Source organism: Oncorhynchus kisutch, linkage group LG30 (genome assembly GCF_002021735.2).
Source record: "Oncorhynchus kisutch isolate 150728-3 linkage group LG30, Okis_V2, whole genome shotgun sequence".
Taxonomy (NCBI): domain Eukaryota; kingdom Metazoa; phylum Chordata; class Actinopteri; order Salmoniformes; family Salmonidae; genus Oncorhynchus; species Oncorhynchus kisutch.
Genome location: NC_034203.2, coordinates 1,628,863 through 1,655,658, shown reverse-complemented (window position 1 = coordinate 1,655,658; position 26,796 = coordinate 1,628,863). Strand labels below are relative to the sequence as shown.

At 40.4% G+C, this 26,796-nt stretch overlaps 1 protein-coding gene across 5 annotated transcripts; it reads left to right on the top strand.

The window, feature by feature from the left end:
• Positions 1–254: 254 nt before the first annotated feature.
• mfn1a (mitofusin 1a) lies at positions 255–25,220 on the top strand. Of its 5 annotated transcripts, none has more exons than XM_031810950.1 (18): positions 255–1,028; positions 1,167–1,290; positions 1,592–1,727; positions 2,154–2,316; positions 2,721–2,845; positions 7,379–7,487; positions 7,832–7,939; positions 8,364–8,517; positions 8,917–8,984; positions 9,091–9,212; positions 9,804–9,930; positions 10,384–10,482; positions 12,727–12,829; positions 13,374–13,600; positions 13,994–14,125; positions 15,127–15,323; positions 15,823–15,936; positions 16,149–16,510. In XM_031810950.1, the coding sequence occupies exons 2-17, from the start codon at positions 1,176–1,178 to the stop codon at positions 15,890–15,892; spliced, it is 2,055 nt and encodes a 684-aa protein (XP_031666810.1). In that variant the 5' UTR covers positions 255–1,028; positions 1,167–1,175; the 3' UTR covers positions 15,893–15,936; positions 16,149–16,510. The 5 variants fall into 5 exon arrangements, with proteins under 5 accessions (XP_031666810.1, XP_031666809.1, XP_031666808.1 ...); XM_031810949.1 differs by having other exon boundaries at positions 8,355–8,517; XM_031810948.1 differs by lacking the exons at positions 15,823–15,936; positions 16,149–16,510 and adding exons at positions 22,657–22,791; positions 22,950–25,220 and having other exon boundaries at positions 256–1,028.
• Positions 25,221–26,796: the final 1,576 nt, after the last annotated feature.

Here is a 26,796-nt window from a genome sequence, read left to right as displayed (position 1 = left end):
TATGAATGGTGTAATTGGTAATAAGATTTCCACCTTTTAACCTCAAAGTCTAAGCCGGTGGTGGAGGGGTCCTAAGCTAAAATATGGAATTGTTTTAAGATGGTCAATAATAATAAATAAAAGACCCCTGTAGCTACAGTACCAGTCAAAAGTTTGGACAAACCTACTCATTCAAGGGTTTTTCTTTATTTTTACTATTTTTTACATTGTAGAATAATAGTGAAGACATCAAAACTATGAAATAACACATATGGAATCATATAGTAATCACCCACATACACACACACACACAGACTAGTTTACTTTATTAGAATAATTGGTTAGATAGATTAAATCAAATGTTATTTGTCACATGCGCCGAATACAACAGTGAAATGCTAACTTACAAGACAATGCAAATAGTCCATTTGATTAGCAGATATCAAAAGTGAATGGTAAACAGCAGTTATAAAAATACCAATATGCCTAAAACATTGTAAACATTACACAAGTACCCAATCTGCAGTTAGGCCCAGTTGAACTCAGTGAACATTGCTAAAGGAGAGTATTACCCATAGTATTATTCATAGTAGACACTGCAGGTAAAGAAACAAGACGTGTAACACCGAACCACCTGATGCATTAAGTCCTAGCTAAGAGGATTGGAGATTTACAGGCTCCACAAACACCAGCTGGAAAGGCTGCGTAAGTCCACTGTGCTTCAGAGATCTGATTTTCAGACAGAAAGCAGGTAGACCCAGGTTGTATGATGGAGAGGAAGAGGAAGAGGGTAGAGGTGAAATAGATTGTGTATGAAGAATAGAAAGAAGTGGAAATGAGAGTGTACGGGTGTATAAACAGATTATATAATGGAGAGAAAAAAAAGTAATTGGGCAAACCAGGTGTATTTGATCATTTAGGGAGAGGAAGTGTTGTCAATTCTTGTCCTGCAACTATGCTTTTCAACATGTTCTAATAGCATTGATTGGGAAGCAAATGAATCCAGAACCTCTGAAGATTTCTCTCACTGCACCTTTCCCCTAGCCAAGGTACTGACAGACTTTGTGTGCATGTGTGTACTGTGTTTGCATAATGTGTGCCTGTGTGTCACCTGTCTCTCCGTCTGTCTGCCTGCCTGTCAGTCAGTTTGTCTGTGCCTATTAAGTTAATCTCAACACTATGCTCAGGAAGTTGAAATGGACCCGGGGGGCCCATCGCCCCTCATGCATTTTGTGGTGGCGAAGAAGACTATCAACGGTATATTTGATCAGTTGCTGGAGTACGTCAAAGAGGGCTCAGAGTTTGTGGACGGTGAGCCTACATAGTGTTACTTAACAAAAAGTGTGTTTTGTAGATTATTAGCATCAATAGCATCTTACAGTTTGAATAAAGATGTATACACAATATCATAGGTATAGATGGTTTTATGCTATAATCTGCATCTAAAAGGGCACCCTTCTGACAATTCCCTTGTTAATTGTTAACTTTTTTGCGTGGTTACCTATTACATATTAACGCGTACACATGGTAGGCTACCTTACACTAGTGTGGGGGTTTTAGTTGTCATTTACCACAATATCCATTCTTGTCTATCTGCTTCTATGATGCCCAGAGACATGGCGAAGTGCGGATCTGGAGCAGGTCGCAGTTGAAGAGCAGTGCCTTGAAATCCAGACCTGTGCTAGGAAACTGGCCACCATTCGGGAGGTGCTGGCGCGTAGGCACATGAAGGTAGCCTTTTTTGGGAGGTAAGAGTCAATGGTTTATTGGAAATAGAATTGAACCCAATATTCAACACAGATGCATTACTGAGGGTCCATATGTAAAGGACATTTATATTATACAGTTTGCTGCTGGATTGGTATAATTAAGGAGTCTCACTGTTATTCCAGATGTTTTTCATACTACCTAGATAGTATGGTGTAACTATTGATACAGCATAAGTAAATATTAGTACCATAATTTTGGATGTGCAGAATGATTTTCCCAAAAGTTAGTGTAACGGAGGTGGAAGATTTGTTCTAGCTCACTGAGCTACCTAGGCTTTATCGCAGCATAATTACTGTGGTGGCAGGAGACCCAGGTTAGAACAAAGCCGTTCACATTAGCCTTGTGACCATAATTGTAAACATTTTGTCAAAGGAGTAAAGAGACATTTCCTTTCTCTCTCCCAGGACGAGTAACGGTAAAAGCACGGTGATCAATGCCATGCTGAGGGACCGGGTGCTGCCCAGCGGCATTGGCCACACCACCAACTGCTTTTTGAGGGTGGAAGGCACAGACGGGGACGATGCCTACCTCACCACCGAGGGCTCTGATGACAGAAAAAGCGTCAAGGTCTGGGGTCAAACCAGGGGGTCGCAGACTGATCTACTGTGTATATATATATATATATATATATATATATATATACAGTGGGGCAAAAAAGTATTTAGTCAGCCACCAATTGTGAAAGTTCTCCCACTTAAAAAGATGAGAGGGGCCTGTAATTTTTGTCATAGGTACACTTCAACTATGACAGACAAAATGAGAAAAAAAATCCAGAAAATCACATTGTAGGATTTTTTATGAATTTATTTGCAAATTATAATGTAGAAGGAGGCTGAGGTATGGCTGCGGCAATACCGCTAGACCAGCCTTTTTCGATGTGCAGTATAACACACAATTGTTAGCAATGATATTTCCCTCTGTTCTACTACTTCATGTATGTCTCTGCATCTTTTTCTCCCCCCCCCTTCCAGTCAGTCAATCAGCTGGCCCATGCCCTGCATATGGAGCGCAGTCTAGATTCAGGCTGCCTAGTGAAGGTGTTCTGGCCCAAGTCCAGGTGTGCCCTGCTGAGGGATGACCTTGTTATTATGGACAGGTACGCGCTAGGGTTTAATGCCAGTGACCGGTATCTCAGGACTTCCCAACCATGCTCCTTCCAATTTCCTGAGAACAATATTTCGAATTTCTATGCCACCACAAAAAAACAAAAGAAATTGGGAAGGTGCAAATGGCTTCATTCATACATTCGACCAGTCATCACAACATTAGTAGCCTGCCATATTTACTCACCATTAAGTCCCCTATAGAACATAATACCTACTTTCATGGCTTGCATTGCTAACTATCATGAATTGGCTACACACAACCTGTCGACACAGTTACGGTAGACAATCCCCAAACTAGCTGTGTGGCACTGGAAGAGGCTCAAAATGTGCTATTCACTGTTAACAAAATGTCTGATACACTGGGTCCGAAATAGCCTAGACATTCGCAACATTGTACAATGTTGTTACACTACAAAAGTGAGAGCAAGGCGGGCTTAATCAGATTCGCAGGTAATTTATTCATCTCAGCGTTATCCATGGTGCATGTTCTATGGAGTGATTTCAGAACAGAAATTGTGTTTGAATTCCATAATTTTGAATTTGTATGAGGATATTTAATTTTTCTTTAATATTTATTTATTTGTGAAGCACAAATGTAATTATTGAATTCATAAATTGAACTTGTATTTCATGATTTGAAATTGAACTGAATGAACATTGGATTTCAATTTAATTGAATGTTCAATTTCAATATTTATATATTCAGTTTAAATATAGCAGATATTTAATTAATTGTTTGTCTATCAAACTTTTAATTTCAAGTTGATCAAATAGTAAACTTCTCAGATACAAAAGTATGTGGACACCCGTTCAAATTAGTGGTTAGGCTATTTCAGCCACACCCGTTGCTGACAGGGTATAAAATCGAGCACACAGCCATGCAATCTCCATAGACAAATATTGGCAGTAGAATGGCCTTACTGAAGAGCTCAGTGACTTTCAACATGGCACCTTTCCAACAGGTCAGTTTGTCAAATTTCGGCCCTGCTAGAGCTGCCCCGGTCAACTGTAAGTGCTGTTATTGTGAAGTGGAAACGTCTTGGAGCCATAACAGCTCAGCCGGGGAGTGGTAGGCAACACAAGCTCACAGAACAGGACTGCAGAGTGCTGAAGCATGTAAAAAATATCTGTCCTCGGTTGCAATACTCACTACCGAGTTCCAAACTGCCTCTGGAAGCAACGTCACCACAATAACTGTTCGTCAGGAGCTTCGTGAAATGGGTTTCCATGGCTGAGCAGCCGCACACAAGCCTAACATCACCATGTGTAATGCCAAGTGTCGGCTGGAGTGGTGTAAGTAAGAAAAGTAAGATGGTGCCGACGGATATGGCAGCTCTGCCTCTTCCTCCTAAACAACTTTGCAGTATTTTTTTTTTTTTTTGTGTTATTTCTTACATTATTAGCCCAGAATTTTTTGGTGTTAATACATACAGCCAGAAATAACTTTTGGATATCAGAGCAGAGGTAACTCAACAGCATTACAACCAGGAATACGACTTTCCTGAATTGAATCTTTTGTTCGTACCCCCCAGGGCAATTGAACTTATTCCAGAGTCTGCTCCAAAACACAACCGGCAGAGAAGAGGTATTCGGAATGAACTTCTAATCTGACTCTAGTCCATCCACCACTTCTGAGTATATTACTCGCTAATGTTCAGTCTCTGGATAATAAAGTAGATGAGCTCAGGGAGAGGATCTCCTTCCAGAGAGACATCAAGGATTGTAACATGCTCTGTTTCACAGAAACATGGCTCTCTTGGGATATACTGCCCCCGTCCATTCAGCCATCTGGGTTCTCAGTACATCGTGAAGACAGGAATAAAGAACTCTCCAGGTAGAAGAAAGGCGGGGGTGTATGTTTCGTGGTGTTTCATGGTGTGATTGTGATAACATACAGAAACTCAAGTCCTTTTGTTCACCCGACCTAGAATACCTCACAATCAAACGGCGACCGTATTATCTTCAAAGATAATTATCTTTGTTTATTGTCAAAGCCGTGTATATTCCGCCGCAAGCCGATACCACAACAGCCCTCAAAGAACTTTACTTGACTTTATGCAAACTGGAAACCACATATACTCAGGCCGCATTTATTGTAGCTGGCGATTTTAACAAAGCAAATTGGAGGAAAACGCTACCGAAGATCTACAAACACATAGACTGTAGTATTCACGCTGGTAAAACATTGGACCACTGCTACTGAACTTTTTGAAATGCCTACAAGGCCCTCCCCTCTGCAAATCTGATCACGACTCCATTTTGCTCCTCCGTTTCTATAGATAAAACTCAAACAGAAAGTACCCGTGCTAAGGTCTATTCAACGCTGGTCTGACCAATCGCAATCCATGCTTCAAGATTGTTTTGATCATGCGGACTGTGACATGTTCCGGGTAGCCTCTGAAAATAACATCGACGAATACACGGATGCGGTGACTGAGTTCATCAGGAAGTGAATAGGAGATGTTGTACCCACTGTGACTATTAAAACCTACCCAAACCGGAAACCATGGATAGATGGCAGTATTCACGCAAAACTGAAAGCGCAAACCACTGCATATAACCATGGCAAGGTAACTGGGAATATGGCTGAATACAAACAGTTTAGTTATTCTCTCCATAAGGCAAAACAGGCAAAAGTCAGTACAGAGAAAGTCGAGTCGCAATTCAACGGCTCAGACATGAGACGTATGTGGCAGGGTCTATAGATAATCACAGACTACAAAGGGAAAACCAGACACCTTCTTGGCCTGCTTTGAGGATAACACAGTGCCACCGACGTGGCCCACTACCAAGGACTGTGGACTCTTCTTTTCTATGGCCGACATAAGTAAGACATTTAAATGAGTTATCCCTCGCAAGGCTACCGGCCCAGACGGCATCCCTAGTTGCGTCTGCATACATTTTTGTTTTTGTGAGAAATATTGTGTTAAAATGTCCAAATTGTCTGTATAATCAACTTACGTATAGCTCTGACAGATATACTTACCCCACCAGAGGTCTCTTCACAGTCCCCAAATCCAGTTAGAATTCAAGGCAACGCATAGTATTATATAGAGCCATGATCATATGGAACTCCCTTCCATCTCAAATTACTCAAGCAAACAGCAAAATTTGCTTTAAAAAACAAATTAAACAACACCTCACAACACCTCACTCCTATCTGACCTAGTTTTAATGACTAAAATCAATTCAACACGCCACTTTGGCTTCAGAAACATCCAGAAACGTATATTTTATCACAGAGAGCATTTGTTCTCTACCTTTCCTGGCTGGCAAAGTACCAGGATGTTGTCTCTGGTTTTGAATCTGAATTTGAGATCTGAATTTGAAAACATGCACCTGAGAAGTTGAATATACCTACCTTTGATATACTTGAAATGAGTTTATAAACTTGATACACAGACAATTAATGCAATATCTACCATATTTAAAAAAGTATGAATATACAAGTTCAGTTTATAAATTCAATGATTCAATATGTCCAGTACAAATGATACAATATTAAATTCATATTCACATCCAAATACAAATACAAATGATAAATTATGGGATTCAAATAAAATGTATGATGGAACCAAAAAGGGTTATTCTATGGGAACAGTCCAAGAACCCTTTTGGAATCCTTTTTTCTAAGAGTGTAATGTCCTCAGAAAGTATTCACACCATTTCGCCCTTTCCACATTTTGTTGTGTTACAGCCTGAGTTATGGGTTGGGTTTTGCTTGTCATCGACAAGGACTAGGGAGTTTGTGGGATAAAAAGAAATGGAATAGAGCTAAGCACAGGCAAAATCCTAGAGGAAAACCTGGTTCAGTCTGCTTTCCAATAGATACTGGGAGACAAATGTACCTTTCAGCAGAACAATAACCTAAAACACAAGGCCAAATATACACTGGAGTTGCTTACCATGATGGCGTTGAATGTTCCGAGTAGCCTAGTTACAGTTTAGACTTAAATGGGCTTAAAAATATATAGCAAGACTTGAAAATTAGCCATCGACAACCAACTTGACAGAGCTTGAAGAATTAAAACAAATTATGTGCAAAAATTGTACAATCCAGGTCTTCAAAACTCTTATACTTACCCATAAAGACTCACAGTTGTAATCGCTGCCAAAGGTGTATTGAATCAGGGGTGGGTAGACTAGATATTTCTTTACTTCATTTTCAAAAAATGTGTTACATTTTCGAAAAACATGTTTACACTTTGTCATTATGAGGTATTGTGTGTGTATATTGGTAAGAAACATGTTTTAATTCATCCATTTTGAATTCAGGCTGTAAAACAACAAAATGTGGAATATGTCAAGGGGTATGATTACTTTCTGAAAGAACTGTACAATATACAACCTGGACTGGCTCTGTTACGCTGGGTTGTCCTGACTTGTCTGTGCAGTGTTTGTATATTTTGTATTTCATGAAAACTGTGTTCAATTTGTATGTGTTCAAAATGTATTATTTGACTTCCTCTTATCAATAAATTCTACGTATATGTTGCATTATGCATGCGCTTGCGCACACGCAGCCCAGGGACAGATGTGACCTCTTACCTGGACAGCTGGATTGACAAGTTCTGTCTGGATGCTGACGTCTTTGTGTTGGTGGGCAATGCAGAGTCCACACTGATGAACACAGTGAGAAAAAAAACTAAACCACTCTTTTAACTCTTTAGCATTAACACTAACATGCATTACCATTAATTGACTGAAAACTTTAAGAATGTTTTTTGCCATTCAAATATATTTTCTGCATTTTTATACTATCTTACAAAATTCACCCCGTTCCAACTGGAAATTCCGCCTATGCACACCACTATGAGCATAATCAATTATTATATTGTATCTAGATATTTCAGTGTGTCCCATGATGCATTTTTGCGCTTGTTTTGTTGTTCATTTAAAACTATTTTTTCTTTCCATTGCTTCTCTACTCATATATATATATATGTGTTTCTTGATGTGTCTATTACTCTTTAAAGGAGAAGCTGTTTTTCCACAAAGTGAGCGAGCGAATATCCAAGCCAAACATTTTTATCCTGCACAACCGCTGGGATGCCTCTGCGTGGGAGCCCGAGTACATTGATGAAGTGAGTTTGACTGTGAAACTACACTGCAAGCATAGTGTTTTCATAAGCGTTGCTTTTGCCATGCTACACCAGAAGCAGCAAAAGGAGATGCAATCAATAGTGAAATCTGCTTGTTGAGAACACTGAAAGCAGGAGTGAAATACTTGAAATAGACACTTAAGCAGCTCAAGATCGCTTCATTGACTTGCTGCTTGCTCAGCTGGAGTATCATTTCTCTTTGCTCACAGTGGCTCAGTGTCATCCACGCTTGCGCTTTGTGGACACTATGCTTACATTACATGTCTTGTGTAGTTTAGCTGTGAGAAAAACAAGATGGGTCCCTCTTATAAAGGGCTTATGGTACGCTTCATTGAGCCCTTCATTCGATTTGCCTACTTTTTGAGTGACCAAAATGTCAAACCTAATGGATAATGAGCTCCCTCAGGTGCGTAAGCAGCACATGGACCGCTGTGTGAGTTTCCTGGTGGAGGAGCTGAGGGTGGTGAGACAAGAGGAGGCTCCAGGCCGGATCTTCTTTGTGTCGGCCAAGGAGGTGCTCAGCTCCAGGATGCACTGTGCCCAGGGCATGCCCGAGACAGGTGAGATCGGTGAGGAGGGACCAAAGGCTAGGTGGGCGAGGTTGCATGACGCTGATTGACTGGCTGGGCTGGCTCGCTGATCAGGTTTGGGAACAATAATTATACGATATTGATATGGTTATGGTAATTTAGAAGGCAAAATATCCATTTACTTGAATACATCGGCATTCATAAGAAATTGACAAGCAGTTGCCAGCACACTCCTGACAGATTTTCCTCCATCGGCCCTGTAACAGGCATCTCTCTCCTGTTACTGTCTCGCCTCAAAAACATTGCTATATTAAAGCTTTGAACTGCTCACCTTACCCGGCCATCCATGAATGCCCACATTAACTATAACTTAATATGCTGGTGGTCCCCCATTATTATTTTTATTTGGACTTCTGCTGGTCTTTCTAGGTGGCGCTTTAGCAGAGGGATTCCACGAGAGACTGAGGGAGTTCCAGAGATTCGAGAGGACTTTTGAGGCAAGCACTGAAGCATAACTGATTGTCATGGTCCATTGTAATATCATTGTCAATTTCACGTTGAGTGGCATCGTCACACTAACTTACTGTATTTACAACTGCTCAGGAGTTCATCTCACACTCTGCGGTCAAGACCAAGTTTGAGCAGCACACGCTCAGGGCGTGGCAGATCACAGAAGCAATCAAAGCAGTCATGGACGCCATAAATATCGCATCGGCCGAAAGGAAGTGAGTTTCTCCCCCAGTTTTTTATAGGAGCATTGGTAATGTGCTACTGCCATACGCACCTAAACAGTATTGATTATTAATCATTAGATTAAAGGGATACTGTGATATTTCAAGATTTAGACCGTTTATCTACTTATGAACTATGAACTCATGGATACCATTTTTATGTATCTGCATGCTGTTTGGAGATGATTGAAGTTAGCATCTCGTTAGTTTAGCACAATTGCTGGAAGTCCCCCAGTACAGTAGCCAGCTCCTCTCAAAAACAGGGGAATAGACCTTCTAAATAATCCACGACTGGCTGGTTGGTCATTTATAGTCTTACGAAGCTATTCATAGTAATGGATAAATAGATTGAAGACCTAAATATCGCAGTATCCCTTTAAAGGTCCAAACGCTAGATCTGTGCATCCAAACCTCCAATTTTCACACTAACTTCCTACTAACATCCATGTACTGTATGAATTGTGCAAAACTCTGACTCAAATGTGCATCTCAGCATAGGATTTAGCCTTGAAAGAGAGAAGCTTTCCAATTTGCTTCTAACTATGACAACCTTTGCTCTTTCCCCTTTGACCTCTCCGTGTGCAGGATATTTTCCCTGGAGGACCGAGAGGACCAGAAGGACCGTCTAGAGTTTGTCAGAGGCCAACTTAACCGCCTGACCGAGAATGTCAAAGAGAAGATCAACACCATAACAGATGAGGTGGCTGCCAAGGTAGACATTCGCAATCACCCACCTACAGTTGTATAAAAAGGGCGGGACTGTCTGTTAAGCAAAATGACAAAGGGGAATAGCCTATCATTTACTGTAGGCCTGATTCAGAGTTGAGATAAGCACACACATCTTTCACTCTTGACCTAAATAATGAATTGATGTTAATGGGAGAACATTTTCATTAAGCACACAGATTTCAAATCAAAATAATGCAAGGATAGCGGTGTGTAAATGTGTGAGTAAATGATTTGTTTAGGATTAACAGATGAACAACTCTCTCATACAACACATATGTTTGTCTATAGTTGGGCTGACAAGCAGTTTGTGTTCAAGATTTTGTGTTCAATGATATTTTGTGTATTGTTAGCCACATATAAATAGTGTAGGCAATGGACAGATTAAGGTTAGTAAATTATCTGTTGGTTTATGATTTTACTATACATTTTTGTTTAGGTGACCGTTGCCATGGTGGAGCAGATTCGTGGTCTCCCAGCGCAGGTTGATGAGTTCAGTGCTGACTTTACACCACATGCATTGCCGTCCTACAAAGCAGTGAGTTCTGCTTCTAGATCCCATATCCTATCAATATTAACCCATGATCAACAGTTAAACTCTATCTTAATTGTTACATGTAGCCTACAGGCCTAATCCCAACAACACACTTTTTTTCAGGACAGAAAAAGTGGCATTAAAATTGTAATTCCATGGAACTATTTCACCCTTTCTACACTGTCATGTTTTTTCAAATGTGACATTTAACCTTCACACCCATGGGCAAACACTCAGATGTGCGCACAGACCTATGCACACAAACACACACTAGGGTTTCCGTTAGGAAAATGTGGCGCCAGACAATGTGACCAGGAAGATTTTAATTTACCGGCCATTTGAGAAATTTACCGGACCTATACATGCATGTATATGCATTGGGTGTGTAACCCATTAGATCGTCCACCCACAGTGCTCAGAATGATAGGACATTTAGATCACATTTCGATTATGGTAGTTCAGATCATGCAACTCCTGTAATGTAGCAGACAATAAAACGTAATTTTCAAACACTTGACAAAATGCAATTCGCAGGAAAACACCATTCTAAACAGCAAACCTGATATGAGTGGTTCCATATGTGAAAGAGATTAAAATCTCTGTTAAAAACCGAGAAAGAGTGGGAATCTAAAGATGCAACAACTAGGATGCGTTGCTAATATGACTAGGATTGTGCCTTTGGTTTCCGGACAACAGAAGAAAGTTGATATGAAAACCTATAGAACAGGAGAGATAGGCTGGTAGAGTGCAATAGTATAAGGAAATCCCGGCCAGCCAAGCCCTCCCCTAACCCGGACGACGCTGGGCCAATCGTGCACCGCCTCATGGGTCTCCCAGTCACGGCCAGCTGCGACACAGCCTGGGATTGAACCCGAGTCTGTAGTGATGCCTCAAGCCTTGCGATGCAGTGCCTTAGACTGCTGCGCCACTCGGGAGGCCATTAGGAAGTTTTTATAAAATAATTGCCTCCACGTTTCTATGGTCCAATTTTGACTAGGCTACTTTGAATCAAATCGAGGTAAGACATGCGTCATAATATGAAGTAAAACATTCTGGTTTCAAACAATTAAATATATGTTTTTAAAATGCATACTGCCTCCAGATCACATTGCAAAGTGGTGGGTAACGCACTGATAGCCTGCCTACTATTTCCTATGCACTTGAATGGTGCGATTCAATTACCAGTAAAGAAATAAAAATAGTAGCTCTTTTCAGTTGTGGCCATCAAATGTGTTTTTAACACACGATTGCATTTAGAATTGTTGCGGAATGACTTGGCTTATTAAAGCGTTTGATTCACTCCAGCAGCTACAACAGTCAAATGTATTTACATCGACTGATATTTCCCTTAATTATTTAAATGCAGGGCCTAAATTCAGGGCCTAAAATGTAACTTTTTGTTCCACCATCAACTGTGGTGGGTAGATTAAAAAATATACCAGTAAGAAGTAATGTGGTATATTAATCAATAAAAAAAATATATATATTTTACCCAAAATATCAGATGAGACAAAATGTTCAGCTGTCCTTTAAGGGCGGGAGGTTACCGTGGTAACGGGGTCACTTGTGTGAGATTTGGGATGTGACTAGTAGTAGCGTCTACAGCGTCTCTTCGCTATCAGTTTACCCGCTCAGGGTCAATTTGGCCAGCAACCATTTTCAATCAATTACAGGCTAACGGAATCCCTGACACACACACACACAGTCTCAGTGTACCCTATATGATCAGTATAGCTGGCTGGAGAGTGAGCGATCACGCTAAACAGGATTGAAAGGAAAGCCTCTTAAAGTCCTGCTGGTCAGAGGGGGGTGGATGGGGTCAAAAGACATAGGGTCAATAGGGCATTGTACTGTGTGTGTCTGTATGACTGTGTGTGTGAATGTAAGCTTTGTTTACATCTATGGATGATAACACAGTGATGTATGAACTTTAAAAGTACTGGTCAGTGTCGTACAAATTGTAGTATTTTTATGGCATTAGCACTTGATTGTGTATGATTGTCTAAAAAATATGATGATGGTAAACCAAATCTTCACTGACATCCTTTTGAGTAATAGGTTGTGTGTGTGACCAACCAGGTTTAAACACCATTAGCCCGCTGAGCTAAAGCCTGGCCAGAGCTTGGGGAGCTGTCCTAGGTATCCAGGTCTACGATAAGGTTACTGATCACGCGAGTGTGGTTCACTGAACCACATCCATTACATGTGGTCTAATAATCTCTTTCTCCTCATTGTTTTCACCTGCAGAAGCTTATGATGCATGTGGAAGAGAGGATGAGTACATGTTTGGCCTTTCGTTGTTCCACTGGGATCATTGGCCACATGCAGTCATGCCAGAAAAACATGATTGGTAGGTATAGTACACACTTTGCTTGAGCCGTGAATGTGTTGCTTGAAATTCCAAAACAGTTTCATGATCATGGGCATGACATTATTATATTATAGCGAATAGAGGGAGTGGGAATAAGAACCGTGTTGCTCCTGTGAAAGGCAAACAACGGTACACAGTTAACACAGTTAACACAGTTGGAGGGAATTGTAATGTGGGCTCATTAGTGAGGATTCCTACACTGCCCCGTCCGAACACAGATACGTCTCCGTGCTGGACCATCTTTCAGGTTTACGAAGCACGTCCATCCGTGCATTGCGATGGCTTCACTGGCGCCATCCCAAACCTCTGTCACCAATATAGCAAATGGAGGGATCAGCAATAGAACCCAGATCTCTCCTGTGAAAGGGAAACTTGCTACACATTGCTCCAATAGGGAATTGTAATGTGGGCTCATTAGTGAGGATCGCTACAATGTCAATCCATGAATTAGAAAGTAATTGATTTATATAGATGTATAATTTTTATATGTAGTTAAACCCATGATGAGGATTCTGTATTTCAGAGAATATTAGGCCGCTGCTGCCCCCTGATGTCCAGGAGCAGTTCCACATTCACCTACCCAGCAGGAAGTTTGTCCTGACCTACGACCTTAGCCTGGCCACCCTCTGCGCCGACTTCCAGGAAAACATCGACTTCCAGTTCTCTCTCGGCTGGACTGCCCTTGTCAGTCGATTCATTGGGCCGAGCAATGCCAAACGTACCCTGACGACCATGAACCAGAAGTTTCAGGTTAGCCATGGTCAGGGTCTGTATTCAGTCTCTCAGAGTAGAGGTGCTGATATAGGATCAGTTTAGCCCTTTAAATCATATTTCAAAAATATGGCATGGACATCATCCTAGATCAGCACTCCTACTCTGAGATGCTTAAAAAAAGTTTACTTTGACAACAGTAGGATAAATGAGTGATATGCCAGGGGTGGCCAGTCATCCTCTTGAGCTACTGGGACTGCAGGGTTTTGCACCAACCCTATTCTTAACGCCTGATTCAGCTAATCAAGGTCTCGAAGAACAGCTAAGTAATTTTAGCACGGTTGGAATGAAAGCCTGTACACCCCGTAGCTCTCGATGAGGAGGACTGATGTAGGTGGCCACCAGTATCATATGCCCTTAAATTCTCTCCAGAATACCTCTCCTACTGCACTCCAAGCACATGGTGGAACCAGCCTACAGGACCACATGGTCTTTTCAATGGCAACAGGTGTTGTGTCACTCACCTCAAGAGCCTCCATGACTGTGCTTGTCATTGGCGGAGTGGTATGTGCACGTTCTATTCTATTCAAACCAAATATGTTTGTATTTCCTTTTATAATGTACTCTATTTGCTAACAGCTACTGATAAAACTGAAAGGTGCTTGTTTTGGCCATCGCTAACACATGCATTGCTAGCCGTTATCTTTTGGCACACTAACGCTTAACGATAATTAATACACTTCCATACATGATTGAAGAAGGCAACGGAGCTCCGCCCAGTCTTTTTTTAAATTGCAGAGGGGGAAGCTAAGGCTACTGAGTAATAGTGAAAGGGGGAGGTATGTTGTGTGAGAGCTTTTTTCACCCGATTTGGGTAACTTATCACCTCTACATGTTTTTTAAAACACTACAAAGAGTTAAAAGAATGTGTCATTACATACCTATTTAAAGGTTTGTGTCGAATTTGAATAGGGCTTTTAGGGCAGCGCTAAAGTAATATTCACATGTAAACTGCGGCTATTACGGCTTTGAGAGAGATGGCTTGCAGTGATGACGCGAAAAATGAATGCCTTCAGTTGTACAATTGACTAGGTATCCCCCTTTCCCTATCCCTTTCACTTTCTTGTTTTTAATCTGCGAGAGAAACGTGTATCGTACAGCGTCAGAGGGGTCAGGTTTTCCTATTTTCTCGAAAACTATTGGTCTATTACAATGTCAATCAACGCTTGAATAGAAACATAGTTTATGCCACTGGGATTAGGATACCAACACAGTCACCACAGTCCCATTTGTTTTCATCGCAGCCTCGTTTGAATGCCATGGTACGCAAAATCTGTATGGAACAGTGTTGGCTATCGTTACTTGTTTGTAATGATAACAGATGACTTGCGTGCCAAAACTGACACAGTAAAGCAAACACTGACACATGATTATATTGCTAATTTGCTATTAATACTGACAACTGTTTGTAAAAGCTAATGCTAACACTGATTTTTCTTGCTAGTCTAGCACCGCTATTACAGCTAATGCTAAAGCAGGTGATCTCCTCCCACCCTGTGTGGCAGGTGTGGCGCTCAGTGGGCTGGAGACTCATCGCCCTCTCCGCAACACTTTATGGCCTGCTCTACCTGTACGAGAAGCTGACGTGGACCAACGCCTCCAGGGAAAGGGCTCTGAAGCAGCAGTTTGTGGAGCTCGCCATCCACCGACTTAGGGCCATCATCCCCTTCACCAGTGGGAGCTGCAGCCAGCAGGTTCACCAGTGAGTCCCAGTTCTACCGTAACAGTTTGAGAGAGGATAGGATTTAATTTTGTTTCTGTGGCTTTTGATTGAATTTAAATGAGTGTATGGTAGTGTTACGCAATTAACCAATTATTATGATTAATTATTTGAATTCCATTTCATCCAGTTTTTTTCTGTGAGCTCAATGCACACATTCCTCAATTTCTCTAGAGCTGTGGTCACCAACCTTTTTTGAGCGATCACTTTGAGTCAAAATGAAAAAGCAATTATTATTTTTACATTACTTAATTAAGAAACATACGATTGTGCAACATGAACCTATTAAAAACAGTACTGTAGTAATGAGGTTTGTGCAGTAAGCTGTAGGCCCAAAACATTATCACTGCATACAGTGGTTCCTCCTTTAAAAGTTGTGAGCTTACACTGCAGGACTTAGAGGTACCCAGCGTCATGGCTTCAGTGCTCCAGACCACAGCAAGGGGGAGTTAGAGCACTCATTATGCATTTGGGTCCAAAGGTTTTTATATGACCAATCATATCGAGTGGTTCCAATGACGAATTTGATGCGAGCCACCGGTCCCTGGTGACTTTCTTCAAAGATGGCTGGCAAAACATTATGGTGGAAGCAAATGTAAGTAGTTATAACGAGTCAAGCAAAAAATGTACAATTCAGAGGAATATGTTAGCTAATGTAGATACCAACGTTTGTGCATATTTTTTTGTCATAAAGTAAATTTACGAAAATAGCTATTTAGCAAATTAGCTGACTAGCTAACATTAGCCAGCTACTTAGTTAGTGTTATGACATGAGTGTGAATTTGTAATTCGTGTTTAATGTTTTAGGGACTCCTGAGAAAACCAGCAAACCAGGCTGTCGTCTTGTGAAACAGTGGATGTAATATCTACATTTTCGACCCCTTGATCAGCTCGCACTCTGGAAGTAAAGTATCTTTTTTGATACTTGAATAACTGAAATATCACTGTTCAATCTAAAGCAGCAGATCTCATTTTCAGGATACATCAATACAGCACAGAAAGCTTAACACCAGACTGATATTGTGGTTGTTCATTAGATTATGGGAAATGGGCAATATGCATACCATATAATATACTTACCTTCTTTGAAAATCCATCTATACCGCCAAAGATGACAATGTAGTATCTTGAAAAAAAGCATTGGAATTAAAAGTTAAATGTTTAACCTATTAACCTGCTTCATTATTTATGTGTTACCAGTTGATCAAGAACAACTCCAATTTAATACATCATTGAAAATGTGTCTACGAATAAGTAAGAATAGTTTAAAAGTTTAAATCAATTCTTATACTTGATGAAGACATTATACATCTTAGTATAAAGGCACAAGGCGAGACCCAGATGCAGACACAGGAGTCAGATGGTTGGAGTCTTACAATGTTTAATAATCCAAAGGGGTAGGCAAGAGAATGGTCGTGGACAGGCAAAAAGGTCAAAACCAGATCAGAGTCCAGGAGGTACAGAGGGGCAGACATGCTCATGGTCAAGGCAGGTAGAATGGTCAGTCTAGCAGGCACAGAGTCCAGAAACAGGCAAGGGTCAAAACCGGGACGACTAGAAAAAGAGAAAGGAGCACGGGAAAAACACGCTGGTTGACTTGACTAAACATACAAGACGAACTGGCACAGAGAGACAGGAAAGACAGGGATAAATAGACTGGGGAAAATAAGCGACAGCTGGAGGGGGTGGAGACAATAACAAGCACAGGTGAAACTGATCAGGGTGTGACACTTAGTACCCTATCAATTTATGATTTGTATAAATGTGGACCAGAGACAGGGGAGCAGGAACAGAGTATTTTTGCCGAGCAATGCAACGAAGCTGGATCATTCTGGCAATGATACCTGCACCATCTACACGCTGCAAAGACTCCTTAACTCTTCTCTTTTGTACACAATGGCCCATTGCGCTGAGACTTCCTTTGACCATTCTAAAGCCTGCATGGGGCATCCTTGCCTTAATGGTCCTGACTTTCTGGTCTAACTCTTCATCTGACATATCAGAATAGCATTCTCTGACAGACATATTGTGCTCTTTCATCCTTCTGTTAAAAAAAGCTAACCGTTACACTGACATGTAATATGATTATATATCGACTATGAAACAAAGGACATGGACATGGCCTGCTTATGAGTTGCCATGAAATAAAGTTAGAAGAATTCAACTGAAAATGGCGAGAACAGGCATTCGTAGCTAAATGTTTTTGGTTAGTTTGAGAATAATAATTGCATGTTTTATCATTCTATGTATGTATATATCTATGTAATACAGTAGAATGTTATGAACCGTCCCTGAATCGTAGGAGCTAACTACTAGCTATGTAGAAAATGTACAGAATAATGCCCAGTGATGCTTACCTGAGATTACATCATCACACAGTCCTTCATAGGTGTCTGCTCTGACTTCCTTTGTGTTGGAAAGAAAGGCTGAACAGTATTGTAGCCAAACTGACACTCAAAAAATTGTCAAAATGGAGGGTGGTTGATAACGAAATTAAAGTTAGTTTTGTTTTCAAATACATTTTTTGTTCTCAAAATATTATACTGTATGGCATTCCATTCCTTTCACGTTTTGCGCTCTATTACAAAATACTTGATTTCAAACCCTTTTTTTTTTACTTTAAAGCCTCGTTATTGCTTTCAGAACAATTATTTTTGATTGAAAATAAAAAAAGTTTTGCTATCGACAAAAAGAGAGCAACAAAAATGTCTGCAAGTTGGGGACGGGGCCTAATAGCTGAACAATAGACTATTCAACCTTTACTAAAGAATAGTCCAATAGCTGAGCTAGGTGTGAAAAACCCCTGTCCTATCACAGACCACATTTTCCCTAATGACCGAGGGGGAGTTAGAGCACTGATTATGCTTTTGGGTCCCAATGCATTACTATCTCTAACTGACAATGAATGGGCAATACAAACCAAATAATAAACTGATAATTGTGCACTACTTCAAATGAAACAAGCAGGGAGCAGGTTTCAAACCCTCAACCTTCTTGCCCGCAGGCCAGCGCGCTATCAACTGTGCACCAAAAGCATGCTCAAGCCACAAAGTTGATAGAGCATGTCCTCGCAGTAGCTTGCTACTCAATGTAATAAAGTAATGACTTTTCAAATAAGTTACCTTACACGTTATGTTGGCTGACAATTTGTTTGCTACGCTGTCCTTACGAACCACATAGCATATCATTATAGCAGTATGTACCGGTATGTTAGCTAGCTAGTGGTATTTTAGCTAGTTACACATCAAACTTGAGAGTATATTAACTATAGGCTAACTACCCAACGTTTATAGACTTGATTATTCCCGTCATTCTTAGCTTAGCTAAATGGCGTAGTCGTTATGCGTTCTCAATAGACATTTGGGTGCTTTCGTAAATTCTCTCTGGCTATCTAATTCGATTTCAGAGCACTCTCGTCTGAGTGTAGCAGAGCGCAGAGTAATGAATTTACGAGAGCTCAATACCCTTTGAATATAGCTGGTGTCAGGAAACTTCGCAATTAAATTGTTTCCAGCAGCACAGTTACAGTCACCAACACTCTGGTTAACACAAAATGCCTAACCAGCTATGGTGAGTAAAATGGTCAGAGTGGTGTCATTTGTGTCTGGAAGTAGCGATCAAGCTAGCCAATGTTAGCTTGGGTGCTTGACTGCTGTTGTAAGGCCAGGACGCTCAAATCAATCCTACTCCTCGGCCCGAACTTCCAGTGTGCGCTCCGAGAGTGAAACGGTCTGAATTTACCTAGAGGGTTTTTCCAGTTTTCATGGAATAGAAACACCATAAAATGTATCTAATTAATTAAGCAAGTACCAATCAAAAATTTGGACACACCTACTCATTCCAGGATTTTTCTATATTTTTACTATTTTCTACATTGTAGAATAATAGTGAAGACATCACAACTATGAAATAACACATATAGAATCAGTTGAGAACAAATTCTTATTTACAAGGACAGCCTACTCCTTCCTCCCTGTTGGGGAATTGAACCCTGGTCTCCCGCGTGCCTGCAATTTGGAAGACTATCAAATGCTTCTCAAAGACGCCCTCTGGTTGTCAAATTAGCAATAACTTGCATTAATAGCAAAAATGTCTGACAATTAGATAACTTGCCACAGAATGCTGCAGCAGCCCGCAAGGTGTGTCACAGTATGACACAACTTTTAAAGGAGGAACCACTGTATGTGACCGACTGGCTCGATTCGGTCTTATGTAGCATCATTTGAATTTTTTTTTTTTTTTACATTGGATGTATAAGTAGAGACTGAGAGCTAGAAAATGGCATATCATACACTACAGTTGAGGAACAAGGGGAAAGTAATTCTGCTTTGAAAGTTGATAAACTTGTAACCTCATTTGTGAGAAAAAGGCCCTTGAATGTTTTGGTTAACCTACTAGAGAGCGCTTCTTTGTCTACAACCATTCAGCATCGTTCACACCCTCTTTAGCCTTGACCCCACACATCTCTTTAAGGATTCACATGTGAGGCCATGTAATAAACAACCAAAGATTTCAAGACTAAAGGCTGGTTTATACTACGTCTATTGACAGTTGTCGCAGTGACATCATGAACATTCTGTTGCCGTCTGACATCAAACATGTCAGAATCTAGCTAGCTAAACAATGAACCATAATCCCAACTCATAACGTTACTACCCTGCATGAATCTGCAGGTAGCTAACATTAGGCTATAACTAGCAATGCAAATGGCTCTGAGATACTAATAATATTACTACACAGATCATACACGTAACGTTAGCTAGCGAGCCAGCCAGCTAACGTTAGCTAGCTAGCTAACACTACGCTTTAACTTGAAATGAAAAGCTATCATACTCTAATTCCACCGGTCATTCCACTGATTTCAAATCTCGGTCCTCCAGAAAGTGGAGAGCAACAGTTTTTCAGTTCTACTATGTGATCTTTCAATAAAGCCAAGTTAGAAAGGATCCAAGTTAGAAAGGATTACCTACACATACTGACCAGCTCATGTTATAGACAGAAGCATGCTTATATGGCAGACCAATCCAAACTCCTCTCTTGGCATGTCCAGCCAATCCATTATCTCAGACAATCATGGCTATTGGGAAGGTTCCTTCCTTTTTCCATGGCTCAACCAACTAGGCTCGTAATTTAACAATTGTATTCGTATTTACAGATGGCATACAAGTTTGTTGTTAAGGCACATGAAAGTTCACATGTTCCAGAATGCATTTCTGTCAAAAATGGTTTTAGATTTCTTTTTAAGGTTTATGTTAAAATGCCTCTCCTGTGAAGTAGTGACACGCGACATACGCCTAGTTTCCTGAAACGAGTCACATATTCGTTTTGCTTGAATTGCCTTGCATTTGTGGTTATACTCAGAACATTTTTTTAAATTTATTTATTTATTTATTTTTATTTTACCTTTATTTAACCAGGTAGGCAAGTTGAGAACAAGTTCTCATTTACAATTGCGACCTGGCCAAGATAAAGCAAAGCAGTTCGACAGATAAAACGACACAGAGTTACACATGGAGTAAAAACAAACATACAGTCAATAATGCAGTATAAACAAGTCTATATACAATGTGAGCAAATGAGGTGAGAAGGGAGGTAAAGGCAAAAAAAGGCCATGATGGCAAAGTAAATACAATATATCAAGTAAAATACTGGAATGGTAGTTTTGCAATGGAAGAATGTGCAAAGTAGAAATAAAAAAATAATGGGGTGCAAAGGAGCAAAATAAATAAATAAATAAAAATTAAATACAGTTGGGAAAGAGGTAGTTGTTTGGGCTAAATTATAGGTGGGCTATGTACAGGTGCAGTAATCTGTGAGCTGATATTTCAACATTTTATGTTGTGCCTTTCAATGTCCCTCCGCTCTCCCTTTAGAAGGTGTTGACAGTGTTGCGTAAACTTAAACAGGAACTCAATCATAAAAACAGCAGCTCTTTGCTGTATTTGTTGACTGTCTCTCTCTATTCATGGTTTTAAAAGCTTTGAAATCACACATATCAACTTTGCAGTAGCTTTTTTTATATACCTGCTATGTTACTGCAAACAAGAAGATCTGAGCCATCCGATTGACAAGTGGCTGGCCTGTAGTGGCTGGCCTGCTACCCCCTACCTTCAGACATATGAAATGGTTCAAAATTGGAACACATCACCTTTTTTTTACAGATCTCCATCGACCGGTTGGTGACCACTGTTCTAGAGATAAATCAGATCAAGCCTGAACTGTGCGATGTATTAGGGAGTTGTAGTTGCCAACTGGCTAATATTCTACATAGTTTAGCGCAGAAAACATGGTAATTAACTAAAATGACCATAATCCATTGCACACCTACTTGTCTGGTCTGTGTGTTTATTTTACACCTGTTAAGTTAGGTTAGTGTGGGGTAGACACAGAGAGGGAGAGAAGAGACAGAAGAATGCGCAATCGAGAGGGTTAGAAAGCAGTTGCTTCGCAAGGTATTTCTACCGGAAAATACATGATCAAAATGATTGATAGTTGGTATTCAGCAGTCATAAAAGTCTGCCTTATTTACTTTTTAAGAACTAGTAAAATAGTGATTTTGTCAGGCAGCATAGGCAGCAGCTCTATTGAGATGAGATGATGACTTGAAATGAAATAATAGTCATCAAATAAAACAAATGTAATATACACAACTGAAATATTTTATTCAAGTAATGTGAATAAATGATGGTTAATAAGTGATAAGCAGTAATGGGCAGATACTACCATCATGGGACTTTTTCTCTGTGTTGTTAGAGCATTCAACCCACAGAATAGTGCATTTATTTATATATTTTTATAAACGAAATCGAAAACCGCGATTATTTATAATCGAACCGAAACCAAATTGACCTCAAAAAGCTCAGCACTAGTGTATGGTGAGTAGAGTACTAACTTTACAAAAATAATTGCAGTTACAATGCAGTACATTGCAGTTCCACTGCTGTGTCTAAAAAATTACAGAATCTATTGTAACTGCAGGGTTACTACAGCTTTATACAGTGCAGTCATTTTGCTATTAACTGTGGTTATTTTACAGTTATACTGTCATGTGTATCCTATGTAGCCTCAATGTGGAATCACTCGCTAATTAGCTGTGCGCTAGTAGTGACAATCTTCCAAGCGATGTCACCCTCTATTTGACCTAGAGATCGTGTCACCCTTGCTCAACCAAGACCATGTTTTTTGTAGAGCTATTGGTTAGAATGTTGCTTTGTGGGTGATAAGGGTCTCTGAAGCTATACTGTTACATGTACAGTACTGTATGTGTATTTTCCAGCTCTCATGCCCTCCTAACGTGACCTTTTGGTTGTGGCAGGGAGTTGGCAACGACCTTTGCCCGTCTGTGCCAGCGGGTTGACCTGAGCGAGGTGGAGCTGGAGGGGCACATTCGACTGCTGAGTGGCAGGATCCAGAGACTGGAGAACGTCCAGCGACGCTCCAAGACTCTCAGGTCGAATAGCCACTCTACCTTGCATTGTTCATCTCAGCTTTTTAATGTCTGATAGTAGGGCTCTCTGAACACATTGTATACACACACACTTCAATACAAACTACTGACATGAAAAGTTTGAAAATAACAGAGTGATAAATCTCTTCTGTTTCCTACAGACACAGAGCCACAGATCTTGAGTCTCAGCTGGAGGCATTCTCTGCCCAGTATCTGCAGAATCAGTGCTGAGTGAACAGATCCTCACAAGGAGATACATTGAGGTTTTCAATGGAACTGGTTCTGGTCTGTGGTACCATGATCATTCTATACAAAAACTACTCAATTTCCAAGAACCAATTTAAAACCAAAAACAGACATTCCCACAACTTCCAAGGAACCAAATGTTCTAGCTGGATAGCATCTGGATGTATCATTGCATGTGTTATCGCACGGGGCACATCTCACACAGGTACAGTGCATTTGGAATGTATTCAGACCCCTTGACTTTTTCCATATTTTCTTATGTCACAGACTTATTCTAAAATGTATTAAATTGTTTTCATTTCATCATCAATCTACACACAATACCCCATAACGACAAAGCAAAAACTGGTTTTTAGAATGTTTGCACATTTATGAAAAACAATGAAAACTGAAATATCACCGTACTCAGACCCTTTACTGAGTACTTTGTTGAAGCACCTTTGGCAGCGACACCTGTATTTTGGGAGTTTCCCCCATTTTTCTCTGCTGATCCTCTCAAGTGGGAGTGGGAGTGTAGCTGCACAGCTATTTTCAGGTTTCTCCAGAGATGTTCGATTGGGTTCAAGTCTGGGCTCTGACTGGGCCGTTCAAGGACATTCAGAGACTTGTCCCGAAGCCACTCCTGCGTTGTCTTGGCTGTGTGCTTAGGGTTGTTGTCATGTTGGAAGGTGAACCTTCCCCTTAGTCTGAGGTCCTGGGCACTCTGGGGCAGGTTTTCATCAAGGATCTCTCTGTACTTTGCTCTGTTCATATTTCCCTCGATCCTGACTAATCTCCTACTCCCTGCCACTGAAAAACATCCACACAGCATTCATGCCAAAGAGTTATATCTTGGTTACATCAGACCAGAGAATCTTGTTTCTCATGGTCTGAGAGGCCTTTAGGTGCCTTTTGGCAAACTCCAAGTGGGCTGTCATGTGCCTTTTACTGAGTAGTGGATTCCGTCTGGCACTCTACCATAAAGGCCTGATTGGTGGAGTGTTGCAGAGATGGTTGTCCTTCTGGAAGATTCTGCCATCTTCACAGAGGAACTCTGGAGGTCTGTCAGAGTGACCATCGGGTTCTTGGTCACCTCCCTGACCAAGTCCCTTCTCCCCTGAGTGCTCAGTTTGGCCGGTCAGCCAGCTCTAGGAAAGTCTGATTGGTTCTTTTAATTTTTAATACATATGCAAAAATTTCTAAAAACCTGTTTTCGCTTAATCATTGTGGGGTATTGTGTGTAGATTTATGAGGGGGGAAAGTATTGAATCCATTTTAGAATAAGGCTGTAACGTAACAACATGTGGAAAAAGTCAAGTAGTTTGAATACTTTCCGAATACACTGTATACAGGGCCAAGATGATTCAGTAAAAAAACAGGCATAGTGCCATACAGTATTTTATTTAGACAGTTGTGAAATGACAGAGGGGTATACAGAGAGATGGGAGTAACAGTATGAAGTTTTAGGTCTCATTTGACATTTTAGGGCTAGATTCAATCAGCGCTATAGTTCGCTATGAGGTCATTTCCAATTGAGCTGACATACGCAGCATTTACCATGAATGCAGTCTCTGCGAATACGGGAAAACTGCCTTTAAATTTTAATTGCGCTATAGCACTGAACTTTGGCATTACGGATTGAATCGAGCCCTTAGAGTGAAGAATGAACCCCGGTCTGCGGTGGGGAGAGGGAGTATATGTGTCTAGAGCCTGTGGTGTTACCTCTAGACTACGGGCTCTGCACACACCATACAGTATTGCCATGAAGAAACTTTTGTTTTACAGATGGGACCTGTTTTGACTTCCTATGATCTAAGTCAGTAGTAGTTTTTCACTCATATTGTACAGTATTTGTAGTTCAGGCTACTGAGTTTGAAATGAATCTCTTCTTCAGCTTTACAAACATCAGTTATTTTCCAGCTCAAAAATAATGTTAGTGTTGACACACTTCAGCAAAATAATAGGATAAATATATGGTATACGGTTCATTTTGCTGCTAAGTTCTACAACCAGGTTTGTCACCTTTGTACCAAGTAAACTCAAATGTATTGTCCTTTTATTTTTGCAACTCTGCACATTACATTTAGTATATTACAGAGACACTGTTTATTCATGACTGTGCTTTTCATCTTCACTCAAGTGAAGATATGAATAAACAGACTTAGTTACTTCATATCTACTAAGTGCAATAAATCTGGCCAGATATTTATTGGGTCTGTGTTTCTTGCCTGTTGAGGATTTGCCACACCAGGGTGGAAATATTGTTTGACGGGAGGCAATATACGGGTCGTTACATGAATATTGTGCCTGACATTTTTTCAAATATTTTAAGTAAAAATGTTGCACCAGTGTTGAATTTTAAACGCCTACCATATTTAATGAAGTGCCCTTTAATACACTGAGTGAACAAAACATTATGAACATAGACTGACCAGGGGAACGTTATGATCCCTTATTGATGTCACTTGTTAAATCGACTTCAATCAGTAAAGATGAAGGGGAGGAGACAGGCTAAAGAATAATTTTTAAGCCTTGAGACAATTGAGACATGGGTTGTGTATGTGTGTCATTCAGAGGGTGAATGTGCAAGACAAAAGATTGAAGTACATTTGAACAGGGTATGGTAGTAGGTGCCAGGCACACCACTTTGTGTCAATAACTGATGGGTTTTTCACGCTCAACAGTTTCCTTTGTGTATAAAGAATGGTCAACCACCCAAAGGACAACCAGTCAACTGGGGGAAACACAACATGGGCCAGAATCCCCGTGGAATGCTTTTGACACCTTGTAGAGCCCATGCTCCAATGAATTGAGGCTGTTATGAGGGCAAAAGGGGGGGTGCATCTCAATATTAGGACGTTGTTCTTAATGTTTTGTAGACTCAGTGTATAAACCACATGGAAAATTCAATAAATCAGACTTTCTTTTGTTCCATGTTATATTTTCCTGACCTCTATTAAGATTTTAACCCACTTAACCCCAAGTTTTGTTGCTTTGACAAAGTAATTTCTGAAGATTATTATTTATTTAATGTAATTAGTGATTCATTTACATTTGTCCCTAATTTTAAGGTCAACCCTGTTACGTGAACTGAACTCTCGTTTTAATCTTCCTTTTTAAATATTTATTTTCAAAAGAAAAAACTGAGCTTGTCATGCATAAATAGTCAACCCTGTTACCCATAGACAAAAAAATGCTGAAGCTTGCATTCAATTGCCCCTCCCTGTTGCACAAATCAAGACTCCATTCCCCTTGTGACAAGGGGATTTATTGCTGATTTCAGATGAAATCGTCATCCTGTTTATTTAATTGGCACTTTGACTAAATTACAGGACCCAAAAGGTGTGTATCCATTGATGGAATGACCCATATTACACCAACACGGGTAGCCTAGTGGTTAAGAGCGTTGGGCCAGTAACTGAAACGTCGCTGGTTCAGAGCCGACTAAGTGAAAAAAATCTGTTGACGTACCCATGAGCAAGGAACTTTACCCAAATTGCTCTTAAATTTTTTTATTTTATTTTTTTATTTCACCTTTATTTAACCTGTTGAGTGTAGGGGCAGTATTTTGATGTTTGGATGAAAAACGTACCCAAATGAAACTGCCTATTTCTAGCTAGAAACCTGGGTGAGCAACTTGATGCCCTGCAAATGGTTGTGAATGAAACCACTCAAAGCAATAATGCTCTATTCCAAAAGCTGCAGACCAAATACGATCAGTTAACCTTTTGTGACTAGGGGGCAGTATTATAATGTTCCCAAAGTAAACAGGCTATTTTGTCA